This window comes from Stegodyphus dumicola, chromosome X2 (assembly GCF_044657685.1).
Source record: "Stegodyphus dumicola isolate Sdum_Otavi_A_Nest chromosome X2, ASM4465768v1".
Lineage (NCBI taxonomy): Eukaryota > Metazoa > Arthropoda > Arachnida > Araneae > Eresidae > Stegodyphus > Stegodyphus dumicola.
The window spans coordinates 1,431,215-1,452,370 of record NC_140781.1 but is presented as its reverse complement, the minus strand read 5'-3'; the positions used below and the strand labels follow the sequence as shown (position 1 = coordinate 1,452,370).

At 31.5% G+C, this 21,156-nt stretch overlaps 1 protein-coding gene across 3 annotated transcripts in view; it reads left to right on the top strand.

Annotated features, from left to right (window-relative positions):
• Positions 1 to 21,156, top strand: part of ck (unconventional myosin-VIIa ck) — a 361,748-nt gene that overhangs the window by 319,472 nt on the left and 21,120 nt on the right. For all 3 annotated transcript variants that reach the window (XM_085809040.1, XM_085809041.1, XM_085809042.1), the window contains exons 33-40: positions 836 to 1,148; positions 4,623 to 4,789; positions 5,009 to 5,100; positions 5,231 to 5,292; positions 8,652 to 8,804; positions 10,571 to 10,676; positions 10,761 to 10,875; positions 10,960 to 11,046. In XM_085809040.1, coding sequence (XP_085665166.1) covers positions 836 to 1,148; positions 4,623 to 4,789; positions 5,009 to 5,100; positions 5,231 to 5,292; positions 8,652 to 8,804; positions 10,571 to 10,676; positions 10,761 to 10,875; positions 10,960 to 11,046 — 1,095 coding nt within the window. The remainder of the gene's footprint in view (positions 1 to 835; positions 1,149 to 4,622; positions 4,790 to 5,008; positions 5,101 to 5,230; positions 5,293 to 8,651; positions 8,805 to 10,570; positions 10,677 to 10,760; positions 10,876 to 10,959; positions 11,047 to 21,156) is intronic.

The following is a 21,156-nucleotide window of genomic DNA, read 5'->3' as shown; positions in this document are numbered from 1 at the left end:
AAGATATGCTGTTTTTAAATATTTTGTTATAGCTGTTGAATTGAATTTTATTTGGTTTAGTTGTGAAGAACATGATATTTAATATATAAAAGTAACACACAAAACATTAAAAAAAGTCCCTTTGGGTGTAACATAAATGCTGCATGATAGCTATAATTTTTTTAATATTTTTGTTGCAATGCTGCAGTACTCCAGTATTTTAAGAATTGTTTCTTCAAACTAATTGCTAAAATCTGCTATTTTTTCCGCGTAAAAATCAAGCTATCATTTACATTCTTATATATTTGCTGCTCTAGTAGATGAAATAAATAGTTTTTTCCATCGTATCACTGTTTTAATTTTATAATGTGTCTAGATGCTCTGAATACTGTTTTATATAAACATGGCAAGACTAACACAGAGCTGTACTTGTAATTAATCATAATTTCTTTTCTCATCATTAAAAGTTAAGTTTCTTGCTATGCAAAATTTTTATCCCCTAGCTGAACTTGAAAGGGAATAAAATATGTAAGTTGCAAATTAGAAGGAAATTTCTTGTTTTTAACACTAGTATTTTGGGAAAATTTTTTTTGGCTTTAGTCTTTTTATTAAAGCAATGTTTTAAATTGTGTTTTTTTAAGTAAGTTTTAAAGTTCTACGTTTGTTGTATTGGCAATAAATTAGTTTTGAAAAGTAATAATATATTTATAGCTTTTATGGCTGTAAGTATGAGTAAATGTTTATTGTTAAAATCATTTTAATGTTTAATTTTTTAATATTTTGTTAACTTGCAAATGAGACTTTATTTCTTGTACTGGATTTTATTAATTTTCCTAAAACATCTGTTTTGTTCTAGATGATGGCCCTTCCTTTTTGAGTTTCAATCAAGGGGATCTTATTTTACTCGATGATGGACATACCGGAGAAAGTGTAGCTACTAATAATTGGGCTGCTGGCCGAAATGAAAGAACGGGTGAAAGAGGGGATTTTCCTTCTGAATTTGTGTATGTGCTTCCTGCTTTAGTGAAGCCTCCTAACAATATATTAGCATTATTTTCTCATGACGGAAGCGAGCAAGGGAAAAGGTTATTGTTTCATGGTCCCAAGAATGGTCCAGAACCTATTGATAAACCTCACACATTAGAAGAATATGCTATAGATCATTTCAGGTTAGAATTTTTTCCTCTTTTATGTTCATGTTTCAAATTTAGAAATATGCATGGATATTTTATTGTAAAACAGTTTGATAATGAAATAAATCTTAGCCACTCCTTGTGAGATTCTTCTTTCTACACTTGAGTAAATAGTTGAAAGTAACATCCCTGATTGAAGAATTATTAAGTGTTCTGTTGTTGTGCACCTTCGCAGCAGTATTACTTGAAGGTATCTGAACATCACAGCAATCTAGACTTAGACAATCAGCTATCTTTTAATAAATGTATTTCAATCAGTTATTTAAATTCAGCTGTTATACTGATTACTGGATACCAAACATGTGAAAATGTTTATTATTTTGGAAATGTTATTTGGATATACAGCACTTTCCCAATAATAAATTTGTATTTAAATTGATGTACTATAAATCATTAAGTGAATATTTATGCTAGTTTGCAACCCTGTTTAAATATTTAAGTCAGTGAAATAGATTAAATATTTTTAAAGGTCAGCATCAAGGAAGCTTTGTGTTCATATCTGAATGTTAAAGTATCTAATAAAATTGAATTTTTTTTTTGTTGGAAAAGGAAAGTTAATTTTAACCCTTTCACAATGGCACACCTTTGTTTAAGACGTTTGCGCAGGATGGAAGGCAGTCGTCATGTAGGACGGAGGTTTTACATGGTTAAGCCTGACTTTAGAAAAAAAATCCACACATACACAAAAGAAAAAAAATTTGTGCGCTAGCATCGTAATTTCTGGTAGCATTTTAGATTATTACTTAAGCTCTTATATATGTTAAAATTAACATTTAATAACCGTTTTCCTTTATTTTACATGAAAATATATTTAAAAAATTGCTTATCTTGTAAAAGAAGTTTTGGAAGCACTATTTAAATTATTACAATGTTTTAGTTTACAAAAGTCATTAATAAAATTTAAAATTAATAAAACAATACAATAAAGACTATATACAGAAAGTAACAAAGTTTAAAATGAAGACTGAATGTGGTAAATCTTGAAGCACGGAGAAACGCGAAGTTCTACATTGCACGATCCACAAGCAGAATATGACTGTTGCTTTTTTCTTTGTTTTAATGCTGTTTGTGAACACACAATGTACCTTCTTTGGGTTTTTTTCACGCTTTCATTCATACAGAGGGTAGGAAAATGCCTACCAGGTAATCAGATGGATGCTGGTACAGATCTGACGGCAAACTGCTTTTCTTCTCGATAATTTCCATAATTGACAAAAATTTGTTCAATCAGCTTCATTTTAAATTTGAGAAAGAGCGTTTTAATGTTTTTCATCAAAAAGAATGCTGGAGTTCAATATTATTATATCCATCAGCCCAAAAAACAATTTGTGTACCCATTGATTTTCAAAAACATGAATAGTGTCATAACTGTGACTCCTATGTCTACACCACCCATGTTTTTGTTATAATCTGTAGCACATATAGGTTTTAAAATGTCTTCTCCAAAAATGTATCTTTTCTGTCAGATTTAGCCATTTCTGGTTTCTCTTTAGCATAAAAACGTCTTTCTTTTTTTTTCTTTAAAGGCTATGATGTTCATGTTGTGTCGCTGTGTTACTTCCAATTCACCTTTTTTTTAGATTTTTTTCCCTGGAAAGTCTTTAGGCATTCTTTTTTTGTGTTTTTAGCACTTCCGCATACATTCGATTTTACAGATTGCAAATATTCTCAATTCATGGGAAACTGAAGAAGCAATCCAAATATAAATTATACCCTTTCTCACATAAGTCACTCATCAATGTTTTCACTACTCTTCCTCTGCAAGACCTGTTGCTGCTTGACATTTCTGTGTGCTTCCCTCAGTAAATTAAAAAATTTCATACATAACCAGTAATTGATTTGAATAACTTATATATTATTATCCCGTAATGCGATTGTTGGATGGAACATACTGCTGAAAGCCAAGATGTTCTTTCCAAGCAAAACGAGATTCATCAATGCAAATATTTTCCTTGGGTATGTAGTTTCTTTTAAATTTATCTTTTAGATTTTCTACGATTAGTCTTAGTTATCTCAACCTTTTACCACTGTTGTCTGAGGTCAAAAGCAAAAATTTGAAATTATTAAAGAACAATTGTCTAGGCATAACTCTATTGAAAAACGGAGTAGTGAATATTTCATTTGTAGTAAAATACACTTTCAAATTAGGCTTCTTGTTAATGCCCATCCGTATTATCATTGCAAAAAATGCTTTTATTTTCTCAGTATTTACATCTGAAAATTTGGCTGACTTGGATATTGACAGAGCAGTTCTTTGAGCATTTTGAGTGAAATTGTTTGTTTCTTCAGCAATCAAATTTAGTAGATCATCATCGAAGAAAATATTTAAAAAATTAATTTCTTTTTCAGCATTTATTATCATTTGTGTCAGTAAATGGTTCATTTACCATACGAGTGTATTCTTCCTCTGATAAATGATGCCTTCACGCCATAATAGACTAGAGTCAATGCTTTCCGGAATAAAAAGGAAAGGACCCAAAATATATCTGAAGGCAAAGCAAAATGTAACAGAAATCCACAAAGTAACCCTAAAAGACCGTACATAGTAGAGGGGAAAAAAATAAAAACGGGTGTCAGATATAAATCAGAAATGCAAATGTTTATATTAGCACATGGCAATTTAAAGAGCCCAGCTCTGTTTATATTATGCTTTTCCTCCACCCTCCCAACAGCTGATGAGTAAAATAGCAAGGTCAGGCAGAATATATACAAACTGAAGGTCAGGAACCTAAAACTGTGTTCATTTCAAAAGTAATGAATATAGAGTGCTATCTAGTGGTCTTAAAAAAGTTAAAGATTAAAATGCATATACACTTTGCCCATTCCCTGAATTCAATCTCTAGTGATGAGTGGCTAGAATGCCCATTTGAAAGGGATTAAAAAGAAAAGTAAGGAACCAAAGAAGTGAACGTATTGAAATAAGTGTTTAAGCAAAAATTAACTTAAAAACCAGACCACAATTCAAAACTATGAATTTTTAAAATAAATACATAGGGAAAAAATTTTGTCTACGGAGTTTTTATTAAAATTCAAATATTACTATAGCTCATTCCTCAGTTTGGGTTTATACAAGTTTCAGTGGATGATGTGAAATAATATATGAACAGGCTGGAGTGATTTCTGCTAGAAACTAATGAATAGCAATAATAAGAAAATTCTATGTACATTCCTAACTGATGCGTGACCCGATTTAGCTTTTTTCATCTGAAACTGATTTAAAACTTTTAAGAGGTAAAAGTTTTCAAATTACTTGATCAATAATTGATAAAACCAAGTTCATCCCCATTTCCTTGGGGATGAACTTGGTTTTATCAGTCTGTATGCAACTCCTGCATTTTAGTTAATGCAGATCAGAGATGCAACTAAATGTTTTTATAATTCATTGATATTTTTGTTTTGGTGTAATTAATGCATGTTTTGTCTTTTCATTGTTCAATGAACTGATTTTAGGTTACCTCCAAAGCGTACTATCCCAAGAACTTTAACTTTGTCTTCAGCAAGGAAAAGAGATAGTGATCAGTTATGGAGGCATTCTAGAGAACCAATCAAGCAACCATTGTTAAAAAAGTTACTTAATAAGGAAGAACTTTGTCAAGAAGCATGTTTTGCATTTAATGATATCCTTTTAGAAATTAAATATATTCTACCTGAAAACTTTTGTATTTTAATCTGTTAAATGAATAAGCCTACATCTTAGTCTGCTAAATATGTATGTCTATTAAATATTAAAAAGTATTTGTATATTTTGTGTAAGTAGTCACTATTTACCTGTAATGTGACTCATTATTTTTTAATATATATTGTAATTTTGTTATAAATACCTTGACTTTTACTACCATTATTAAAATACATGGGCGATTTGCCATCAAGACGTACAAGAACAGGAAATGAATTAACTGATCAAATCTATGATGGCCCATTGAAACATGTAGAGTTTATTGTGTTGTATCTGTGTCTAAAATAAAACTGTTAAATATTTGTTATTGTTTAATTTTCATTACTTAATTTTATCTGAGACTGTGTTTTATATAATACTAATTTTAATTAATTTTTCTTAGGAAATTTTAAGAGATGAAATATACTGTCAAATTATGAAACAGCTTACTGATAATAAAAACAGGTAAGAAATATCATATAATTTGAATCTTCTTTTTTAAATGTATAATTTAATGTATATACAGTACAAAGTCTGAAATCCGGACTCATCGGGACTTAGGCAATTCTGGATTTGGGATCTTTCCTGATATTAGATCATCAATTTAAATCTGGTAAGATGGCATGCAGAAATTATACAATTAAAAATATGGAATTGTAATTTATGAAATAAACAATAATTATGATCTAAAGGGTATCAAAATTTACAAAAAAAAAAAAAAAAAAAAAAAAAAGCTTAATATTTATTTGTTTACTGTATTAAACATTTCTTTCAATGTAAGTTGTTTAAGTTGCTTCCACAAAAAATTCAAAAAGTTCCTTTCTCTTATGTTACATTCAGTCGACTTTCTAATGCCATACTCCTCGCAAAATTTTCAGACAGATATGCTTTTATCTATTTTTTGCAGCAGTTCCACTTTTTGTTTAATGGACATCGAAACATGGTTTCGCTTTTTAGATCCTAAGGCAGCCCCAGAATTGAAAACTCTTTTCGACATAATTGAAAGTTCAAGCTTAATTTTTATAAAATTGCTGTAATAATAACATTCTGCAAAAAATAATAAGCTGGGTCAAATTAGAAGGTTAGAGAGCAGCACAGTCTGCTACATTAACTGAAATTCCTTATAGAATCAGGTAAGATAATTTTAGCCTAGCTTACTAGTGTCTGTTATACATTATTGGCTGTGTATCACAGGATTGGCGACGAAAGCCAAGTTGTTTTGCTAAATTTTGTCTTGCTCCTACTGCATACTGAATTAAGCCTGAATTGTATTAGTTATTTATTGTATTAGTTTACTATACCTATGTTTATTTTTTGCAGATGCTTAAAACTAATCTGAGTCCTGAATAAATAAACTCCCACATATACTTAAGGCTTTATCTAGGGCCGGTGCTCGATAGCCTGGTGCAGTCTCTATGGTTCCTAAATTCTGCTACAAAGTGCCTTCCTAAGTTCTAAATTTTCACCGAGCCTACACTTTGGATCCCAGGTGCTTTCTATAAATCATAAAAAACTTTTCATCCCTTAATTTTGCCGCTGGGTGCTTCCCCAAATTCCAAAAATTTTGTCTTCCCAAAATTCTGCCGTCTGGTGCCGACATATTCTGCCGCCGCTTCTGGATTTATGGTGAATAACATCAGTTATTCTTAAATAAAATAAAACCAAATGTAATCTTTTGGCCTATGAGTTTCATTAACAAAATATATTTTTAGCACATGTAAAGAAATTTTTGTTGAATTTTTCTTTGTTAGCATTTCTTAGAGCATTTAAAAATGTATAATCATTGCCAGGTGTAATGTTAGCATAAAAGGTTGCCATACTCTTGTTATTCAATTACTAATATAAAAAAGAGTTTAGACATCACTGCATGAGTTATTACTGAAGCTGTCATATATTGATAAACAAGTGGTGATGAAAGCAAAATATAATAAATAATGACTCACCAGGTCAGCGTCAGGCATATAAAATAGGTGAATGTTTGGTTTGAGATGTATGCCAAGATAATACTGAACTACGGATCCCAATTATTAATCTCACAAATTTATGCTGACATGATTGTTTTTTTATAACGAGGTATTTTATTTAGTGCCTAAGTGAAATTAAGAATCAGGAACTTTTAAATGGAAATCTCCACATGTTTTATTATGGAAGGAAAAATCAAATGCACATGTATGAAGCATACAAAAAAAAGTAATTGTTTGTGGCTTTGAGGTCCGGATTTCAGATCATTCTGGATAATGAACATCCGGATTTCAGACTTTGTACTGTATTAAAGTTATGTTTTAAGTTTTCAATGAAATTTTAAAATATTAATAAATAATAGGAATTTATGAAGCTGCTACATTTGGAATATGGGAAGAGACTATTAGTGCCATAGTCAGCCATCTTAATCACTTTGTTAGCATTTAAAATATAAATGTTGATATGTTGGTTATTCACACTAAAAATTTCAAAAAGTTTATTGTTATGGTTTGGAGAAAACATATTAGAAATTTTAAGCTTTCATTTCTGTAAATTAAATTCATGATATTAAACCATTAACCTAAACAGTATACTTAATTGTATTGCTGTATTACTTTAGTATCTTTCCCGTACCCATAAACAAATGAATGAAATCATCAAACATCTGCAGGTTCTTTCTTCTCCCTTCCCCAATGTACAGTGAATTTATTCCCAAATGCAGCAGGCTAACTTTGTTTTGTGCTTCATGATACAAGTTCTTGATAAAAAAGGATGTCCCTTCTAAACAAAGATCTTCTGTGTATTCTGCTTTACTTTGTATGTTTGCCTAGAAAAATCTACTTTGCTGTCATCTCTTTTAGAGATAATTAATATACATCATCCATCTTGTAAGATATTTCTATGGCCATAATTGGTTCAGGCTCTAAAGCGCCAAAATATTTTTATCCTTTGTTCAGTTTCTGTCTAGAAAATAGACAGGCTTTATAAGTGTTTTTATATTTTTATGTGTGTGTTATGTCAATACGAGGTAGAGTCGTGTTGAAAATCTGCAAAACTTTCTTCCTAAACAGATAACTGTTAAATGATTTGTTCAAATTATCCAACCAGCCATACTTTTATTTGCACCATTTTACAGATCCCTTGCAAAACATTTTTTTTTTTTTTTTTTTTTTTTTTTTTTTTTAATAGTCGTAAGAAAGTAAGGAAAGTCAAATTTCAGATCAAGTTATTATCTGTCTAATCGACTGTATATACACACATTCACTTTTGTGCACCTCCTGATAAATATCAAGCTCAATTTAAAAGTTGCAAACAAATCCCCCCCACTAATAACTGTATTAGTAAATCACACTTATACTTGGCAACAGTTTTGTAATTTAGTTAAATATCATGCTTTCATTTATTTTCTTATAAGAAATTTAAATAATTTATCTTATAAAATCATGTAAAGAGCATGTATTTAAACTAATGTTTCTTTGTGTATTCCTAATTTTTTTACCACATGTATTTATGTATTCATCGGTAAATTATTGTAGCTTTGCTTGCTTGCTTGTTTGTTTCCATGAAATTATATGTAGCATAATTTCTCACTTGATATAAGTATTGTAACTTATCTAAGTGCCATGATAATCATTTCAGTTCATGTGAAAAATTTAGATAATCTGTTATTTAAAATCATATTAAGCTGTATGTTTTTAAACTAATTTTAATTCCTCTTTTTAAACTAATTACTTCTTTAAGTATCTCTCCTTTTTAAATAACCCTGTTAATTTTTGTGCTTGTATAATAAGTATTTTTATTTTCCTTGCTTACTTCAAATATTTCTCAGTTTTGCTATGGTGTATGATATTTTGATATTGAAGGTTAAGTGAAGAAAGAGGTTGGGAACTGATGTGGTTAGCTACTGGGTTATTTGCTCCAAGTCAAATTCTCTTGAAGGAACTGACAGCCTTCTTAAGGACTAGACGTCATCCCATAGCAATGGATTCTTTGCAGCGTTTGCAAAAAACATTAAGGTAGGTTATTCTTGAGTATATATTGTTCCGTCAAATTTTTAAGAAGTACTCTATAAATGTTTTGTAGCTATTTGACTAGTTGGACAGGGAGGTACTGAGTGTGGTAAAATTGTAGTAATGAAGTTTATTGCTTAGAGGTGATTCCAGTTGATGGCTACATATTTGAATTTGCTGTCTTTCCCAGTTGAGTCGTTTCTGATTTATTAAAGATTTCGGTTTTTTAATGGAAAGGTAAATTCTCTGTCTAATATTGTATTAAAATTAAAAATTTTGTTTTCATATGATTTATAAAGAAATGAAATCTTTACTGATAAGATATTTTTCCCCTGTAGCAAAGTAATGTTTTAATAAAAAATGTGTTCAGTTTGTGTAACTTATTTAAAGAAAGTGTAGTGAACGATATGCTTAAGTGTATGTGCATGCATTCATATGATGTCTATATATCAATCACTATATATCACATAACTCAGTAGACAAAATGTCCTTGTCTGCAGTGAAAATGCATTCATTTAGGTACTGTATTAATTACAATTTTTTGGATAGAATTTTAAACTCTTTCGTAAAAATTTTCAAATTCTAGACAACAATTTGAGGGTCAAGAATCCACCTAACTGTTAATTTGGGCTTTGTTCAAAGGTGCCATGAACAAATTCAGTTTGTTTGTGAGATATAAAAGATCACTCAAGAATATTACCTCTATATCAGTAGCTTATGCTTTTAAACTTCTTATGCTACATAAGTAAATTTTTTGCTTAGAAATGATTTTCTGAATCTATATCGAAATTTTCATTTAATCTCTGTAATATTGTTTTTCTGTGTTCTAAACCACCAAACAACTTCCAAGTTTCATTGCAATTTCTTTCATGGTGCTTTATTTGGAAACTATTGAAATTGTGTACTTCCATTTTAAAAACTTTATTTAACCCCCTTCCTTTAGCATTAATACATGTGGTAGGCTTCACAAGTATATATTTATTGCCCATGAGAGGTTCTAATTAATTCCTTTAAAGTGTAATTACAATTTGAAAGAAATATTCCTTGACAAGATTACATTTTATAGTTAGCTAAGTTATGCTTATATATAATCAGAATTATTATCAAAAATTAATGTTGACAAAATTATGCACAGAATCCTCTGCAGTGTGCTTGGTTGGATCTAATAAAATCAGCACAGGTGCAGAAATTGAATTGCCATATTTTTGCTCCTTCATGCAAAATAATTGTAACCATTTTCTGGTTATCTGTGTAAGTTCTGGAAGATATGGTCTGACCAGTTAATACTATTAAAAACCATATGATAATTTGTACATGTGGTCTAAACTTAAAAACATTGAAAACAGTCATTTGCTAGTTAATACTTACACCTTAGTGAGACAGGTTGAGAATCCAGCTATGTATGTAATTGATAGTAAAATCTGCTGCTGATGGAAGCCTGACTCACATCTTTTCAATAATCACGTATTTCTAATATGTGTATTTGGAATATAGTACTACAACATGTTGTTTAATCTATTGCCGATAGATGGGAATAGAATTAAGAATTAAGATTGATTAGACGTGAATCATGAAGTAATAAAGAATTTCCAGCATCTTACAAAATTCATGTGTGCTTTTGCTGCAAAACTGCAAATTTTCAAGGTAAAGGAAAGGTTACATGCATTACAAAATGCTTTAATAATTTAGCTTTTGCATCTGCTTATATTACTGAAGATTCAATGAGAATTTAAAGCCACTCTTATTGTTTTATCTCAATATTTTTCTTTTAGGACAGGCCAACGGAAATATCCACCCCATTTAGTGGAGGTTGAAGCAATTCAACACAAAACGACTCAAATATTTCACAAAGTTTATTTTCCTGATGACACTGATGAGGTAATTTATTTCTTCTATTTAAGCAATTATTAACATCTTGTCTTATGGATAAAATCTTAATTTCCAGTTGTATTCCTTTCAAAGGCTTTTGAAGTTGATTCAAGCACTAGAGCAAAGGATTTCTGTCAAAATATATCCCAACGGCTGAATTTGAGATCAGCAGAAGGATTTAGCTTATTCGTGAAAATTGCTGATAAAGGTAATTATTCTATTACTTTTCCTCATAATTTGTCTAAAGTCAGCACTCTTATTTTAATGATCATATTATAATTTTTATGTTTAGTGATTAGTGTTCCAGAAGGAGATTTCTTCTTTGATTTTGTGAGGCATTTAACTGATTGGATAAGGAAAGCACGACCTACTCGTGATGGTAAGTAAATTTCTGAATTTTGATGTTCAACAAATAGTTTAACTGTTTTCTAACTTCCTAATTTAATATAATCATTGTTTATTTAAGTTCTTCATACACTACTGCTTGTTATGAATTAAGCACCACACCATTACTTGTTACGAATGCTTCAAAATTTTTGTTATATTTAAGTTGTAAAGGATTTTTTGTTGTTGTTGTTGTTGTTGTTGTTGTTGTTGTTGTTATTCCTTCCAAATAATTTGGTTGATTATGACAAAACACTGGCTATTTTTTTTCTTGAAAAAATGATTCATATTTACATTGCACAAAGAGAAAAAATAAAAGTACCCACTGTATTCTGCTGTGGGAAATCATATCTGGTATAGTGATCAGTGTTCCGGAGTTTTAACCAGATGGCATCTATTTTTTATTTTTGCAGTGTCATTTTGTTTCAACAAGTCTAATTTTTATTGCTGTAGTTATCTTTGGGTATTACAAACTTTAATGTCAAAAATTGAAGAGGTATTTTATCATATTTCTTTGTTTACAGCTTGTATATGCAGTAAAATGCATGCTCTTAAAACTAAGGTTGTACATTGATTGGCTGTTCAGGAATTGATGTAACAGCAGTGGATAATGAAACAACTTCAGGAGTAAACACTACTTCTCTAGTTCTTTTTACTTCTCTTGTACCTCTTAACCATACCCGATAACCGTCAACATCATCTAAATAACCAACCAATATTCCTTTCTCACTTCTTGGACTCCACTTCCATTGCTTCTGTTTAGATACATGAATAAAACACTTTGTACCTATAACGTGATTAAGTCTTGGAGTTCTGCCACAAAACAATTAAAATGGAGACTTGCCATCTACTGATGAGGTTCCAGCACGATTTAATATGTATACAGCAGTATTAACTAACTCAGCCCACAATGACTTTGGCAAAGATTTAGCAATCATTATTATTCGAGCTAAATCAACAAGTGTTCTATTTGTTCTTTCAGCCGTTCTATTTTGCTGGGTGGTATAGGAGGTGATGCAGTTAAGCTCTGCTCCCATTCTTCGCAAAATATTCTTGAAAGTCCTTGTTTATATACTCCAGTCCACCATCACTTAAAACTGCTTTGATTGGCTTCTCTGTTTAATTTTGAAAAAAATTACAAAATTCTTCAAACTTAGTTATAGTTTCTGACTTATGCTTAAGAAAATAAACTTTTCTGTACTTAGAGAAATCATCTGTAAAGCATATGTAATAGCGAGAACCACCTATGGATTCTATGTGCATCTATTATGGATTACGTCTATGTGCTTAGTTTGGCGATTTTCTATTGGCGATCTAGAAAAATCAATGGCAGACTTGTTATCACAAAATAGTTTGCACTCTCTTAAATTAAACTTTAAAATTTCATCTTGTAAGACATTTTTCGTCCACATTAATTCCTTCGCTGCTTCAGATAAGGCAATATACTCTGCTTCCATGGTTGATAAACTTACACATTTTTGTTTAACAGTTTTCCAGATTACCGGTACTTCATCTAAATATAATATAAATCCTCCCATGGACACGCGGTCATCTCTATTACTTGCATAATCAGCATCTGAATAACAATATAAATTTAGATGTTTAATCTTCGATAAGTTATATAATTTAGTACTATTGAGATAACCAAGCAATTTCAACAATGCTTCCCAATGCCTAATTCCAGGATTCTCCTGAAATTGTGATAAGATATTCACTGCATATGTAATATCAGGCCTTGTCCTATTAGCTACAAAAACTAAACATCCTAACAGATTTCTAAAGGGTAATGTATGCATTTCCGCAATTTCTGCACTTGTAGATGGACAATCTAATTTTGTAAGAATAGTGCCTTTAGCTATGGGAAGTGAAGTTATTGGTATCTGGAAATGTTTAAATTTTTCAAAAATTTCTTGGATATATTTTTGCTGATGTATAAAAACCCCATTCTCATTCTCTAAGAATTCAATTCCAAGTAACGTTTTAGTTTTGCTTAATACTTTAAGATCAAAAAACTTACTCAGCTGTGAAATTACTTTATCTATACTATATTGATCTTTACTAAAAATCACAATATCATCTACCTATAACAAGAGAATTACATTTGAACTCTTATAAACACAATTACACCATTGTATTTTCTTAAAATGTAGATTTTCTAAAGTACTTTCAAATTCACAAAACCATTCATGGCTGCTTTGATGTAGACCGTAAATGGCCTTGTGTAATAAATACACTTTATTTTTCTCTTCGATAAATCCCGCTGGTTGGGTCATATATATTTTCTCATTTAAGTTTGCATATAAATATGCGTTCTTTACATCTAAGTGACAATTAGTCCATCCATATAAACATACCAGGATAGTGAAAAATATTCTTATCGTTGAAAAATTTACTGTAAACGTCATCAAAAATCTTCACCTCTTTTCTGCCTGAATCCCTGTGCTACTAAACCCGCTTTGTATCTAACCACTTGATTCTTTTCATTTCTTTTTAGTGTATAGACCCATTTGTTTCCTATCATAGTTTTATTTTCTGGCTTTTCGACTAATTCCCAAACCTTTCTTTTCTTCATTGTGTCAATTTCTTCTTTCATTGCCTTATCCCATTCTTTGGCATTTACTGATTTTCGTGCTTCTTTAAAATTTTGTGGGATAATTATTTCTACGGAATTTGCCTCTTCAGACACGGAGCTAGTTTCTTGTTCTACAAAATTAACTTTCCCCGAGTATTTGTTTTTTCCACTAAAATCGAACTTATCTTTTTCAAATTTAATATTTCTTGCCTCACAATACTTTTCAATATCATTATAGGATCTAAAACGGGTGTCTGTTCCCTCTACATAATAATATATGTCTGTACGTGTTCCATCTGGCCTTTTAACTGCTTTTCTTTGCCAGTTTAAGTCCGATACTTCTTTCGGAGTAGATTTGTCATCTGACAACTTTATTTCTTCTGTAGAAATTTCCTGTTCTTCATCTGATTCTACTAATAGCTCAGATTCCTCTAGTCGTTTAAATTTTGATTTCTGTTCCACAATGCCATTTGCTGCATACAGTTTTTCATCGAACTTCACATTACAGGTTTCTATTAATCTGCGTTCTTCTGGCAGCCATATCCTATAACCCCTAGTTTCCTTCGCATATCCTACCATGATTCCTTCTTTGCACCTCATTTGTAATTTATTTCTAATCTGTTTTGGCATGCCAACATAGGCTTTACAGCCAAATATTTTAAAATAAAGAACACTGGGTTTTCTATTTAGGAACATTTCATAAGGAGTTCAGTTGCTTTTATGACATACTCTGTTCCACGTATGTACGAAACAGCCAAGAGCTTCTGCCCACCATTCTTTTCCCATTTTACCATCATTAAGCATAGCTTTAACTGCGTCTAATGCCGCTCGGTTAAAACGTTCCCCCACACCGTTCTCTTCTGGGGTGTACGCGCTTGTGCGTTCAACACTAATTCCATTTTCGGCTAAGTACACTTCGAATTGCCTGTTACAGAATTTCCCACTGTTATTGGTGCGTATACTTATTAATTTTCTATTCGTCAGTCTTTCCATTTGCCTATGATAATTCTTAAAGCTGTAGAACAATTCATTTTTATTTTTCATACAATACATTGTTACTAATCTACTATAGTCATCTACAATAGCAAGAAAATATTTACTCCCACCCTTAGATGGAACTGGTAGTGGTCCACAAACGTCTAAATAAACCAACTGCAATGGTTTATCCGATCTCTTCGGAACAGTTTTAAAAGTTATTCTACTAGATTTAGCAATAATACACGATTCACACCTCTCTATTGGTTTTCCAATTTCTAGTAACCCTTTCACACTTTGATTCTTACTAATTTTCTTAATATAATCAAAATTTACGTGGCTAAATCTCCAATGCCATAGCATTGCATCGTCTACTTTATTTAACTTTCCAATTTCTGTACCGTAACCAGCTTCCCTTTTACCTGTTGCATATCTAAATGGTTTTACGTGATAAAGTCCGTCATATCATTTAGCGTAGCACAATCTATCCCAATTATTAAAGTATATCCACATCTTCCCTTTTGAAATCACAAAATGAGCACCTGCCTTTTCTAACCTTGCTCCCGATAGTAAATTTCATCTTAGATTTGGATTATATAACACATTATCTAACTCAATCCAATTTATTCGATTGCCTACTTTTACTGCAAATTTGATGGTACCCTTTCCTAGTGTGAAGTTGAACCTCTACCTGATTATTATCTTTATTTTGATGTAATTTAGTAAATCGCGATTGGCAACAGTTGAGTTTTTACATCTACGTTTTCGAGTTTGTTCTATTGTTTACTTTCGTTTTAAGTAATGAGAATAATGACTTTTGAGATGTTTTTCATGAGTATTTCAAAAAACTGATGAGTAATATTTTATGCCATTTATGTTCTGAGTATTGCTTTGAGGTGTCAAAGCTAAAACTAACACTTAATTAGACTTGTAAATAGAATTGTAATATTAAACTGTTTGTGTTGTGATGAGATGTCTTTCATTGGATAATTGATGGTATATTCATTTTCCATCATAATTCTTCTGATATCGAAGGTAAAACGGGATACTTAGTACTTTACTTTCACAATTTCCTACAGCTAAAGACATACATATATCGTTTATTTCTTCAAAATTTCTCATTAAATTTCTATTATTACAGAAATGAGTTGTAGCTGCAGTATCTACGACCCAATTAAATTTATCTGCATTACCTCCTTTATCTGTAGTTGTTACATAATTTTCTACTAACATTAATTCTTTATCTTTAAACTGTCCATTTTTATCGTCTATTTTAAATTTCTGATTTTTACTTACATTTTCTTTACATTGAGCGATTAAGTGCCCAAATTTATGACATCTGAAACAAGGTCCTATTCTCATAGTCCCCATTTTTTTCCTTAGATTTAGTTTTATTTTCAACTCTATCTTTCCTACATTTGAACTTATAGTATTAAACACGCTTACCTTGCTGTCTTATAAATCGGCGTTTACCTGGCGAAGTCGGCTTTCTTCCCTTAAAAGCTCTTCAGCAATTCTTTCCAGCGTAAAATCTTCGTCCTTCTACCTATAGATCAACTGTACAATGCCGAAGTATTCCTGGGGTAATCTCCTTATTGCCTGGAATCCTTTAAAAAGATCTGCCAAGTTGTGACCAGCTTCAGCCAACTTCTTTGCAGTCATTCTTATCCTGGCAATGAATAATCCTATTTCTTCATTTGGCGTATATCTAATACTAAGAAATTCATCCAGTAACTGAATTATCCTTGCTCTTGTTTTGGGTTTGAATTGCTTCTGTAGAACTTCCCATGCTTCCTTACCACTTGAACATTCTTGTATCAGCGGCCTGAACTCAGCTTTAATTCCATAAAATTTGTGGTGGAGGCTCTGTTCTCTCTCAGTGTGAACTCCTGCTTTTCATGCCTTGTTGCACTTTTATCTAATTCTTCTTCTTTGTCCTCTATGAAGCTCCAACAATTTCTATCCAGTAACAGCATTTTCATGTCGACTTTCCATCGTTCCCAGTTGTCATGGTTTAACAGCTCAAAATCTTCAGGTAGTAATGACATCTTCAATCAGGTGTGAGCACAACGACTTGAACAAACTTCTAAGACAGGTCAGCTTCTTTTCGTGGATAACGACCCTCTTTACCTACATTCCTTCAATGCTCAGTTGAACTGGATGACCGATTAGCTGTTGGCGCTGGGCCCATAACCCTGTTGGCGGTGGTGATAAAGGCAAAGCATATTTTGCTTCCCTTAAATAAAGCTAAGACTAATCTAAATAAAATTCATGCTTTATTCCGTAAATTAAAATAAAAGAACTAACACTGTAGCCTTTACATTTAAAATCATTAAGTGAAAGAAAAACTAGCATTATGCTAACTCATGATAACACAAGAGAACAAGAACATTCGCCGATACCAGCGTACATATATATAATACTCGGCCAACCCGCCAATCTTGACGTCAGCGGCAACCACGTTAGCTTACCGCCAATCAACCTCCGATCAAAATTTGCATGTGGAACACTAAAGCCAGCATTTAGCATGTTGTTGACAACTCTGGAATGGCAACCTATGCTGTTTTCCTAATATATAGGCCTTACTAAAATCACTATCCAATTTTATTTCAATGCCATGGGACTGTAATACCTTTTTAACATGTTGTTTATTTAAATGTCCCAGCTTTTCATGCCAGTGTTGAAGAGAATTTGTTTCGCTTACCTGCGCTTCAGGGGGACACACAACACTACAATTTCAAGAGACATTGTTTTGCATAATAACTTGAATAAGTTACCACAGCAAATTCCAACAGCAACAACATTTTTCGATTTCAAAAATTCTCATTTATCATTTGCCATATTAAACTTGCATAAATGATCTAGTGCCTGGCTTACAGAAAATAAATTCCTTGCAGCACCAGGGGCACATACAGTACATTTTCCGTGAAGCTGTTTCTCCATGAACTCTGTACTAACTTCTTTTAGTGATATGGCACCATGTCCATAAGCTTTCATTGTTGCATTATTACCAACTCTTACTTCAATTGGATGCTCAAATTTTGTATATGATTGAAACCAGTCAATTTTGTTTGTAATATGCTCACACGGTTAGGCTTAGCAATAAAATTTCTGATAATGCAGATAAAGTTAGGCTGGACACATAACCTCTTAAAGTATTATTAAGTCAGTGATGCAGTGCTAGATAAAATTTTATTTATTTAACATTATATAACCAGGAAAGCATTTATTACCTTTACAGTGTGCGATGAAAAGACAAGTGGTAACATTACATTTCAATATCTTTAGAACAGTATTTCTAAACTACAGTAGCATGTTGCCAATAGAATTATACAAACAAATTAGACATTGCACATGCAAACAAAAGCGTAAAATAAATGCATTAAATAAATTTGAGTTCATAACATTAACAGTTCTAAAAGATGATCAGCATCTTGATGAATTAATGAAATCAAGCTGTGTGGTTTGCATTTCTGTCAGAGCTGATTTTGCAGCATGTTAAAGAAAGATTTGTTGTGTAAGCACGATTGTAAATTATTTATTGTTATTAGACAAAATATCTATTGAGAAAATGGCAACAGCTAATTTCTGGATGTCGTTCTATTTTTAATTTTAAAAATATACTTTCAGATGATGTACGCTTCAAATGTTTAACGGTACGATGCAGTAAGTACGTTTGTTATGTTATGTACATTTACGAATACGTTACGTATAGGTTATTAAAATTTATCTTCAAATAAATGTTTGTCTTTTACAACCATTTTACGAGTGATTAATTTAACTACAAAAGGAAGTTAACATAAATCAGAAGTGGGATTATTCTGAAACCTAAGCCTAAAGCTACAATAATTTGCTATTACAAAAATAAATTGAAAAGAATTTGAATTTCAAGGTATGTGCATTAATTGATGTAACATATTTATTATAGAATTTAATTTTGTTATTTTTTTTATCATTTGGGAAAGAGAGTTTATTATTTTCATTTCTTTAAATTTTTAAATATATTTAGAACGTCAAACAAACTTATAAAATGCCAATAATTGTGTTCTACTAAGTTGTCTAATTGGAAGTTAATAATAATAGCATATATATATAATTTGCATTTTAATGTGTACGAAAATGTCTATTTTCGGTAAGGCAAAGAAATGCGATTTAAGAATATTAGCTGAAGAATTGGGAGAAGATGTAAATGAGAGTCATAAAATGAGCGATTTGAAAAAGATAATTTTGGCTAGCAAACAGTACGATGAAGAATGCGCCAAAGAATGGTTAAACATTATAATAAATGAAAGAAAGGAAAAAGAAGAAATTGAAGAACGAAAACATCAAGAAGAAATTGAAGAATGTAGACGAAAAGAAGAATATGAGGAACGAAAACAAAAGTATGAAATGGAATTTGAACTGCAAAAACTACGTATCGAAGCAGAAATTAGATCTACAAATTCTGGCACCAATGAAAATGCTAGTGGTACGCACATGAATCCAAAGTTAGAGCTTCATCGTTTGATGCAAAAATTTAAATCTGACGAGAATGATATCAGTTTATATTTAATCATGTTTGAACATTTGGCTAAACAAGTTGAAATACCAGAAAATACATGGGTTACTCATTTGTTTGGCTTATTGCCATATGATATTGCTCAGTTAATCACCAGAGAAACCGATGAGATTGCAAACGATTATAAAGAAGTTAAAAGGATCTTATTAAAACGGTACAAGATGACACCTGAAAAATTTCGCCAAAAATTTTTTATGCACAATAAGAGTGTAGGAAATACATGGAAGAATTTTGCGTATGAGTTAAATTTTTTTAATGAATGTATAAGCGGAATTAAAGTAGATACTTTTGAGAAACTTAGCGACCTTATTGTAGCGGATCAGATAAAACGTAAAGTGTCTCCAGAAGTAAAAGAACATTTTATTGACATATGGTCTGAGTTGATTTCACCAATTGATTTAGTTGAAAAACTAGATGGTTATGATACCTTGAAGTCAACTTTCAACAATAAACAACCGTGTAAAGAAGGGTCTTACGACAAACGAAACTCTTTTAAAGATGGTCCAGTTGCTACAATGAATGAAAAGAAAAAACTCTACGCTATCACACATAATGAAAAAGGTGAACCAGAATGCTTCAGCTGTAATAATTTTGGACACATCTCAAGGGACTGTCCACTGCCCAAACCAGTAGTAACATGCCGAAAATGTAATAAAACAGATCATAAAGCTAAAAATTCTGTTACTAAAGCTGAAAATAATCATTCAAATGATAAAAATTATTCTGTTGAGCAAGTTGGCGAAAATATAGAAGAGAGAAATTCATATTTGAAGAAAGCAAAACTGAATAATTCTGAAGAAGTACAGGCTTTAATTGATATGGGGAGTTCTTGTTGCCTCTTAAGGACTTCAGTTGCTCAGAAACTTAAAGTGAAACCAGAACCTGCTATGAATGAATTGTATGGTTTTGGAAATCAAAGGGTGCCTGCAGTGACCTCTATAGGAATGATTAAAGCCGATATTGAAGTTGATAATATAAAAGGCCAAGGCGTAAATATATACCTTGTACCTAATAATGCACAGCCAGTTGATCTAATCATCGGAAGGACATGGCTTGATCTACCTCACATCGCTTATGTCAGAATAGGAAAAAGATTTCACTTCGGGTATAGGGAAGATGAACTATTTAGTAACCTCCAAATTGATGAAAAAATAAATCGAGTCTGCCTTAAAGCTCTTGAGGAAAATGAATTAGAGAAAAATAGTCCTTATGTTGCAAATAGAAATCGACACTGTGGTCAACTGTTCTCTAAACATCACTTCATGCTAAGGCAAAGACAGAATGACGAAAGTAATTCTGTCTTTAGTCAGAGACAAGAGAATGTAGATGATAAGCAGCAACTACAACCTTAAAGGCAAGTTGCTTTAATAGCAAAACCCACTATCATAGGAATGACACTGAATGCAGTCGAAATAGAATGGAAGGAGAAGCATCTAGTAAAGATATTGAAGCAAATGACGAAGAACAGCAGCCACGCGGTCAAGGATCTAGATCTTGTCCACTTTACAGATCAAAAATGGGTTGTCGAAAGCCCACCAAGCTGATTCACGTGCTAAAAACAGATCTTCGGAGGCCATCATTTCCAGAAATACAGAAGATGATGATAATGACGAGGTTGATGACGAACTTAAAAGGTCCAAGCGAACAGTGCACAAACCATTGTGCTATAGAGACTTTGTATAGGACTTATAGAATTTTTTTTAAAATTATATTTGATTTGATTTTTTTTCCTACCTACTTATTATATTTTGTTGTTGTTTATTTGTTACTTTAATGTATGACAAGATTTGGTTCAATTGAGGACAATTGAAAAGTCAGGATGGTCGAATGTAAGCACGATTGTAAATTATTTATTGTTATTAGACAAAATATCTATTGAGAAAATGGCAACAGCTAATTTCTGGATGTCGTTCTATTTTTAATTGTAAAAATATACTTTCAGATGATGTACACTTCAAATGTTTAACGGTACGATGCAGTAAGTACGTTTGTTATGTTAT